The sequence below is a fragment of the Magnolia sinica genome, chromosome 16 (genome assembly GCF_029962835.1).
Source record: "Magnolia sinica isolate HGM2019 chromosome 16, MsV1, whole genome shotgun sequence".
Lineage (NCBI taxonomy): Eukaryota > Viridiplantae > Streptophyta > Magnoliopsida > Magnoliales > Magnoliaceae > Magnolia > Magnolia sinica.
The window spans coordinates 61,765,242-61,774,675 of record NC_080588.1 but is presented as its reverse complement, the minus strand read 5'-3'; the positions used below and the strand labels follow the sequence as shown (position 1 = coordinate 61,774,675).

The following is a 9,434-nucleotide window of genomic DNA, read 5'->3' as shown; positions in this document are numbered from 1 at the left end:
GATGACAAAAGTTTTACTATTGATTACCTATTGACCACCTACAGTATAACCTCACATTAATGCCAATTTCACTTTTTACGAGTAAACCCAATAATCAAATGTATCCCTAAAAATGAACAAGTAAAACAAAGACACAGAAATTACATGGTGCTGAGGCAAAGTGCCAAGGGCCTGTTTGTTCAGGGCATAAACGAATTAATGAATCAAATTCAGTGAGGCCGGGAAACACTGAGGCCCTAACATGGCGAGATTTGATTGGTCCAACACCTTGTGACATTGGTCAAGAACATACTCAGTCAATCCACCTTTATACATGTTTTGTGTAGCTCCATCGCTAACAGTTGCATATGGCTCAATCAAATATGGTCGCACCATAGCCTCATTGACTGTGTTTACCCCGGCTTTAGATGAAATGTGGCATCAGCATTAGATGAAAGGCTCCCTACTCCCAAATTGTTTTGTACCATGAATTTTGCATCCAAAATGTGATACATTTCCATCTTTAGCGTTTGTGTTGCCATTTCCGACGTTGCTCTTTTTTTCTTTTTTTTTTTTACTAATGCTTTGAAAAATGAATATTCGTTTTCTCTACCTTTTAGAGCCCGTTTGATTTTATTTCATTTTTAACTTTTTCCTTTTTTACACACACAGTCACACACCACGCACTCACACGACAGTGAGATTTTACCATGATGGGTGATTGAACCCAAGACCATATGTTGGAACACTTGTGAATCTACTAATGACCATTCAATTTTCCTACATAAATACACGCTTAAATGGCTGCAAATGGGTCATCATTATTTCTTAAGATTGTTTGGTTGAAATAGTTGCTACATGGAAAACTGTGTGAATTTCATGGGTTGCTATGCACTAAAAAATTGTGAGGCCCACCATAATAAATATCTCATATCCAAGATGTCTTCTAAGATATCTCAATAGGTAGCCCACAGCGATGTTTTTGTCATCCAACCTCTTCAAAATGTCATGTAAACATGGATAAAGGGAAAACATAAAAACTAGCTTGATCCAAAACTTCTATGGCCGCCCAAGAAGCTATCAACAGTATGTGTTCAATTTCCACTATTTAATATGGTGCGGTTCACTTGAACTTAAGATTTGTCTCATTTTTGGGCTCATGCCCTAATTAATAAGAGCCGGTGGAACAGATGAACAGCATAGATTTGACATATACATCACGGTGGGCCCCACAATTTTGCACCGACGGTCCACCTTTATTATGCACCAAACACTAGACTAGTAAGCGTCACATCAAAGGTAACTGTCACGTCAAAAATAATTATTTTTTTCCACAGTTGACCATGGCTATCTCTTCAAGGAAAAGACATAAGCATGAAGGGTCATGTTTGAATAATTTCCTATGCAAAACAGTGGCAACCGATTCATCACATTCAACCATCGCTATATAAGCGTGAATTTTTGAACAGTACATTTCCAAAGCATATAATCCCACCGCTCCTCTTCCAAGCAATGTATTCTTTTTTTATTTTTATTTTTTTTAAGAAACAACTACACCAGCTAAATTTGGGTGGACCCACCAACAAAAAGGGCACAGATCCTCTTTAAGGCAAGGCACTTGCATCAAGACAATGCAACCAGGCTAGCATTTGGATGCACGACAAATGACCGGTGAACCAAATGGCATTCTTAAATAAGAGATGGATTTTGATTCCCCACAAATCATTCCCTTTGTGGTCTTGAGACAAGTTACCATTAAATTATAGGTTGTTGTGTATTCATTTAGACAATGAAGTAGGTTTTAGATGAAAGTAAGGGCATGTTGGGCTAGGGAGATAATCATCAATATACATTGTTTGATTTTCATGAAAATGCACATAGATTAGCTTTTTAAGGTAAAAATTTAAAAAGTTAGCTTTTTCTAATAAAATATAGTAATAACTACTGATTTTCATAAATATATATTACCAAAAAAAAAAAACACACACCATAACCTATACCCACCACAACACTCAGTCTGTCCAGGAATCTTCGTCATCAATCTATCCATGCCAAAGGTGGAGTGAACAACATTCCACACAAGGAAATATAAGTGAATTGCAATTATCGGTCCAATAAGGAAGTGGAAATACGAAATTTTATAACAAGTGACAATTAATATGAAATTTACATTCCGGTGATTCTTTCAAAAAGGTTTCTAAAAATCTACTTCATTAATTAATATAATTATCATTCCATTACCATTTATCACAATCCGAGGAAATGAGTGGGTGGCTTGGGTGAGCCCCACTATGATGTTTATATAAAATCTACACCAACCATCGGGTGAGTCACCTCATGTTAAGTCAAGGGACCAAAAATCAGCTCCATCTATGATTTAAGTGGAACACAGGATCGGAAATAGCGTCCAGCGTAATGCTTGCCCTCTAAGCTATTTTTATTTGCGTGCTCCACATGAATCACATATGGATATGATCTTTGGGTTTTAGGTTTAAATATGTGTTGAATATAATGATTAGAATGAATTTCATAAAATTATCATGGTGGACCCTATAAAAATTAGGGTAGACATATTTCTCCCAACTTTTTTTGGTTTGGCCCACCAAAACCATATATTAACCTCTTCTTCTTCTTCTTTTTTTTCCGAGCTCCATCGTTGTATTCAATAGCTAATGGTCAGCAAGGATCTTATATAAACATCATAGTGGGTTCTGCCAAAATCAAGAGTTAGGTGGGACACACCACAATATCACATACTATTCTAACTTTTCTCTCTCCAACTCTGTATAGCACAAGGCCCACCACAATGTTTATGAAAAATCTACTCAAACCATTAAATGCTTAAATCCAATTTAGATCTTGATTAAAAAATAATTAAGCTGACATGTGATTTAGGTGGGACACACTAAAGAAAACAGTTAATTTATATAAAATCCAATACAACCATTAAATGCCACACAAGAATTTAGGCCCATTTGAGATTCAGGTGGGTCATACCAAAGGAAAATAATTTGAAGAGTGATTATTGTCCGTACATTATTTCCAATATGCAATCCACCTGAATTAAAGGTGATGCCCTGGTGGTCCTGAATGGATTTTATATAAACATCACGGTATTTCCTCATGCAACCTACTCAGTTGCTCCCACGCCCCCAATCAACCGTTACAAAGGTGCAAGAGAAGGCAGTGGAATGATAATACTAAGGATTAATGAGGCAGCTGTTTGGGAACCTTTTTGAAAAAGGTACCAGAATGTAAATATGTATTTATTTGTAAAATTTCCAAATAATTAAAAGTTATAATGCCGTTGGCCAGTAGCTCCAAATCGAGATTATGCTGCTTTCAAGTTGTGCAGTGGAAAATTGTACCCTCGCATACGTGTAACTCAAATCAAACCGTTAAAACCACAGATCTCACTTTGGATAAAATTCAATAATGATATCGAAACTGATACCCAGACTGGATTACTGGTGGACATCTGACGGTTCAAATTAAAAACAATCAACGGTCTTAACTTAAACAATAAATGTTTAGCAATCAGGGGCTAGGATTTTCCCAGAAACCTGATATTACGATTTTGTCCCAATTATTATGTGTATGGCCCACTATTATGGATTATTCAATTCGGTGACACGAATGCAATATTTACAATTTCTGCATGCACGTGTGTCATCAAACTCCATGAGAGTACGATATACCCACATGCACCTGTACTTCCGGCACGTTGGTGGTATATCTGACCCACAGACAAGGTGGGCCACACCTTGCCCGTAACCTAGCTCAAAATCAGGTAGGCCCACATTTCAGGAAGGCCACATGTGTACAATGAAAGTGGACCATTATCATGTCCTTTTAAACCGTCCGTTGTTTTCATGCGGGGGGGATCCCGGCTGGATTTATGGCAAGCTTTACTTTCGTGCCAGCTCATCTTCAGTATGGACCCCACCTTATTCACGGTTCAGATTTCAAAGGAAACGGATTGGCTACTCCACCTGCCACCATCCAATGGCTGGAGGTCGGTACTCTGTGGGCCCCACCATGATGTATTATGTTTCATCCGTGCCGTCCATCTATTTTTAGAGATAATTTTATGTCATGAGACCAAAAATGAGGTATATCCCAATCTCAAGTGGACCACATCACCGGAAACAGTGTTGAATGAGCGTCGACCATTAACAACCTTTTGGGGGCCATAAAATTGTGGATCAAGCTGACTTTTGTTTTTTCCATTCATCTGGGCCTGTATGACCTAATCAACAGATTGGATGTCACATAAACAGTACAGTAGGCCTTAGGAGGATTTTAATGGTTGATATCCAATCACTATTGTTTTCCTGTGGTGTGGTCCGCCTGACATTTATATTCATTTTTGGGATCAAGCCCTAAAATGATATGCAAAACTGGATGAACGGAATGGATGAAACACATACATCATGGTGGGGCCCACCCACGTCAGTTTGGTACACGCGCCGCGTGTAAAGGTGAGTGGATGGAGGATAGGCGCGTGTAAGGCTGCAAAATTCTCCATGATGTCTGAAAACTGTGTACAAAGTACAAACACTAGCCCTAGATTCTTCATAAATTACAGAAAATGGAAGCCAATATCTAAAAACCCACTCTTATTCATAGATGCCCCAATATTTCTACTCTGGGAAAAAATAGTACAAAAATGTACCATTGTATTTCCTAAAGTAGAGAAGAAAGAGGGTGTATCTATCAAAGAGTGAGGATGTAGATGTCAATTCCCAAGGGGGAAAATGAGAAGAAGGAAAGGGCTTCTTCTTTTACTGGTGGAGGAGACAGTCCACAGACACATTGCAGTTGCTCTTGAAATATGGAGAAGGAAGTGGGGCTCACATCCCAATCTCTGAAATGCTTTGTAAGGCTGGCCTCCATTGTCTTTGATGATGCCGTTGGCCATGGCCTACTCTCGTTCTTCCAACTCGGAAAACTTCATCTTCCTCCTGCTCCATCACCTGGCTCACAACCTGTCCGATTTTGTAAAATGGTCAGATCGATTTTCGACCAGAAACTATTTAATTGTACGATTGTAGTTGTGGATATGGCCCATCTAAAGTGGGCCAACGGTTCGGATTTTTCGGAAACGCATGCCACGTGGATAGTGTCATTCTGAAGGAGCAGCGTATCAAACAACTCCTTCGGTATAAATTCCCTATATGATACTCCGACATGCTCTGGCTACAAGGGACTCGGATTCCCACTAGTACCGAAGTTGGTGGGCCCACACAATGTACATGCTTTATCCACGCCGTCCATCCATTTTTCCAGAGTATTTTAGGGCATGAGCCAAAAAATGAGGCAGATCCATGGTGGATCACACGGGAAGCAGCGAGGACAACGATGCCCACCGTTGAAACCTTCCCAGGCCCACTGATAGATGTTTATTCGCCATCCAACCTGTTCATAAGGTCATATAAACTGTATGAAGGGAAAACAATATCAGCATGGTCCAAAACTTCTGCTGCCCTCAATAAGATTTTAATGGTGGGCGTTAAATGTCCACTATGTGGTCCACTTGAGATTTGGATTTGCCTCATTTTTGGGCTTATGCCCTACAATGTTATGGAAAAATCGATGGATGGCGTGGATAAAACACATACATCATGGTGGGGCCACAGATCTTTTCCAGCGACTACCGAATCCGAGTCCGGCAATAATGGGACATTGTTTGGTTGAATGGGAATCCTAAAATCATGAATTCGCAGGACACACGGATCCAATGACCGGAAGCGGATTGGCTGGTGTACCAAACACTACCAACCTGGCTGGTGTGTTGACGTCACCAAGTTATGTGGATTCTATCTTGACGTATGAGTTATATCCAAACCGTTCGTCCACCTGGCGAGGTCGTCCTAAGGCTTGAGCCTAAAAAATAAGACAGATCCAAAAATCAAGTGGACCACACTGTAGTAAACAGTAGGGATTGAACGTCTACCATTGAAATTCGATGGTCCCTCCTAGAAATAGAAAAGATATTTTGTTTTTTCTCAGAAAAGATTCTCTTTTTTGAAAAAACGCTTTCATCAATTCACGAAAGAAAAGATCTATACCCATTACCATACGAGGGACAGAAAAGACGTCAAAGTTTATTCCCGGATTCTGCAGAGTTCCAGGGGTGTACTGAAAGCAAAAGACGCACCACCAAAACCAAATCCCAATGACTAAAATACCCTTCACTCTTATCAGAATCCACAGTTTTACCTTAACTGACGGTTGTTCTTGCTGGGACGGTCTGGATCTTTCTCCTTCCCTCTTCTTCCTCGTATCCCCACGATTCACTTTTTGATTCTGCATTGAAATCAACTTACTCAACTTTGTGTACTTCTTCCCTGCGAACTCCTTCAACACTTCTGCAAATACAGGTGACTGAATTACAACAGAGTAAATAATGATGAAAGCGAGGGCAATATGGGGTACGGCTAATCCATGATAGGACATAACAGAAGAACGACGTCTAGGAATTCAATGCGGACATCGATTGCTGGGTCACGTTCCCACGGAAGTGGATTGCTTCCGGGCGCGGATTAGGCACTACCCCCTTCTGGGCCACTGAGGGGCCACCGTTATGTATTAATTTTATCCACACCGTCCATCCATTTTTTTCATATCATTTTAAAGTATTGGACCAAAAATAAGGTTGATCCAAGACTCAAGTCGACCACACCACAGGAAGCAGCGGTGCTAAGGACGCCCACCGTTAAAACCTTCTTAGGGTCCACCGTGTTTTTTATTTGCCATCGAAGCTGTTGATATGGTCATATACACATAGTTAAAGTGAAAAAACAAATATCATCTTGATCCAAACTTATGTGGTACCCAATAATTTCTCAACGGTAGGAATTTAATCCCCACTGTGTGGTCCATTTGAGCCATGGATCATCTCTACTTTTGGGTTCATAATTTAAAATGACATGAAAAAATGGATGGACGGTGTAGATAAAATTCATACATCACGGTGGTCCCCTGAACCTCCGCCGGTCCCGAGCTCCGAACAGGCGGGGTAGTACCTAATCTGCGTCCATTGCGTCCCGCCCAGGCAGGGATGTGTGGGGGCCACACGTATAGTTTTTATCTACGCCGTCCATTCATTTTTATAGATCATTTCAAGGCGTAAACACAAAAATGAGGCAGATACAAGGCTCAAGTGGACCACAGTGAGTATTGAATTCTCGCCGTTAAAACTGTGAGAGGTAGAAGTTTTGGATGAATCTGATATTTGTGTTTTACATTCCATATGACCTTATGAGCGGGTTGGATCGCAAATAAACATCACGGTGGCTGAAAAAAGGATGGACGGGTGGATAAAACCCATACATCATGCTGGGCCCCACAGAGCTCCGCCAGGACGCAATCCGCTTCCCGTTACCGCATGGAACTTAGAAGGACCACACGTGCAATCTGGAGGCACGTGTGGGATATCTGACCATTGTATTTGCCCCCATGAAGATGAACACACACAAATTTGAGCTGGTCCGCTCATCATTTGAGCCACTGTTACATGTAAATAAAACAAACGATAGAAGCTGTCCACCTTCAACGTGCACGTGTGGCATTTTTGATGAGTGGAATAACCTGATTTTTCGTGCATAATCATCTTCACGGTGATAGCCACCTAACGAACCGCTCAGATGTCCCACAGCTGCGAGATTGGCTCGTGTTCTGTGTGTAAAGGTACGTGTGGAGATATCGTAATGATACTCATAATACGATAAATATAGAAAATGACCAAAGTGGCTCATTATTTGACCAGATTTTTTCTTTAAAAATAGAAAACATACAGCCGGATGTACAGAAACTTGTCGACTAGCAGCATCTTTTCCGCCGACACGCCAATTGCATAGGAAATCTGTACCATACAAGCGGTAGGCCCCACCGTGAATATCACCTTAGACAAAAATCAGTCCGGTCTTATGATCATCTGGGCCACACCAATAGAATCAACAGCAAACCGACGGTATGAGTGAACATAAAGATGTAGCCTACATGATGAGAGAACCCGCCTGATTTTTAGGCCAGATGATCTTCAATGTGGGGCCTACCGTTTGCATGGTATGGATGTTGCAGACAAGCAGCATATTAGCAGAAAAGACGTCCTGTCCTGGCTTAGAAAGGAGTTGATATAAAACACGTGCAGCTCTCAGACGATCCTGATCGTCCAATTTAAACCCTACACATTACTTGCTGATATCCAAAAACCTTTACTTCTAGACTATTAATTAGATCTATAGAATCACCTGGTCATTACAATTTTTGGGCAATGACCCATCAGAGCAGTAGCTGGTTCATGTGATCGACGGTTCAGATTGCCCTGATTGGACTACTTGGTAAAAAGAGGGTTTATTTTCACAAAATCGTTAAAAAATTGATATCTATCTATTCAACTCTTGGCAATGAATTAGTGCTTCTTGTATGATCGCGTATCAACCATGCCAAATTGAGGCACGCGTGAAAGATCCGCTCTTTCCATCAGGTGGGCCACACCGTTTTGATCGTCTATCCTAAAAATCAGGCCATTTCACTCGTCAGATGCGTCCCAGGTTACAAACACATTGCTAGAAAATTTATTGTAGCCGTCCATTTGTTGTGTACATCGTGGCCAACCCGAGGAGCTAGGACGAGGGATCTAAATACCGTGGCCCACCTGATGGGAAGCTCGGATCTCACATGCTTGCGCCATATTAGTATGTGTGCATGCGTGTGGACATAGCAAACCTATGAGGGATTATTTATGGGGTTTTCTTGGTAATTATAGACAAGTAAAGGGGAGCTTCCGGTAATTTTCAGGAAATCAAGAGTAATTTACCTTCGAAGCTAATGAGGCGATACACGTGTCCGATACGTAACGTGTCGTCGGGTCGGAGAAGCTTCAACTGCTTAACGGGCGTGCCGGTTTCCGATACGGGAGGCATTGTTACGAGGGCAGCGACGTAGTGGCCGGGATTCGAAGCCATGACCTCGTTGGCACTTACGGACCAGTAGATCCTTTGGATCGTTCCTCCTGGCCGTTGGATCACCACCGTTGAAGCTTCCGCAGCTTGGCAGTTCCCCATCTCTCCCTCACACGTACGCACCCACGTGTGTTCTGAGGCGGACTGGAATTGGTGAATCCAAGAGACGGAGGAGAGCGGAGCGATTGGATTTACACTTGCTTCATTCAAAGAACTTGCTCTTTTCGGGGCCTTTTATACCCACGAACCTAACACTAACCCTAACCCTAGGCCTAACCAGGGTTAGTGCCCGCGCGCGCGCGTGCGTGTGAAAGGATGCTCAGGCGGGCGAGTAGCATCGGAATCCTATTCGAAGGTACACGTGTGCACCGTGCGAATGTGTTGAAGATCGGGGCTGTTTATCGGATGGGCACCGCATATGCGTTGCTTGACCTGGGCGCGATTTGGCCGGTACTCCCGTACCAGCTATGTGGGTGGTACCCTGAC

At 41.8% G+C, this 9,434-nt stretch overlaps 1 protein-coding gene across 1 annotated transcript; it reads right to left on the bottom strand.

Annotated features, from left to right (window-relative positions):
• Positions 1–4,486: 4,486 nt before the first annotated feature.
• Positions 4,487–9,164, bottom strand: LOC131229353 (uncharacterized). The gene is made up of 3 exons (XM_058225289.1): positions 8,804–9,164; positions 6,202–6,350; positions 4,487–4,967 (listed from the first exon to the last, which is right to left on the bottom strand). Exons 1-3 carry the CDS (start codon positions 9,048–9,050, stop codon positions 4,833–4,835), a joined length of 531 nt encoding a protein of 176 aa, XP_058081272.1. The 5' UTR covers positions 9,051–9,164; the 3' UTR covers positions 4,487–4,832.
• Between the last annotated feature and the right edge of the window lie 270 nt (positions 9,165–9,434).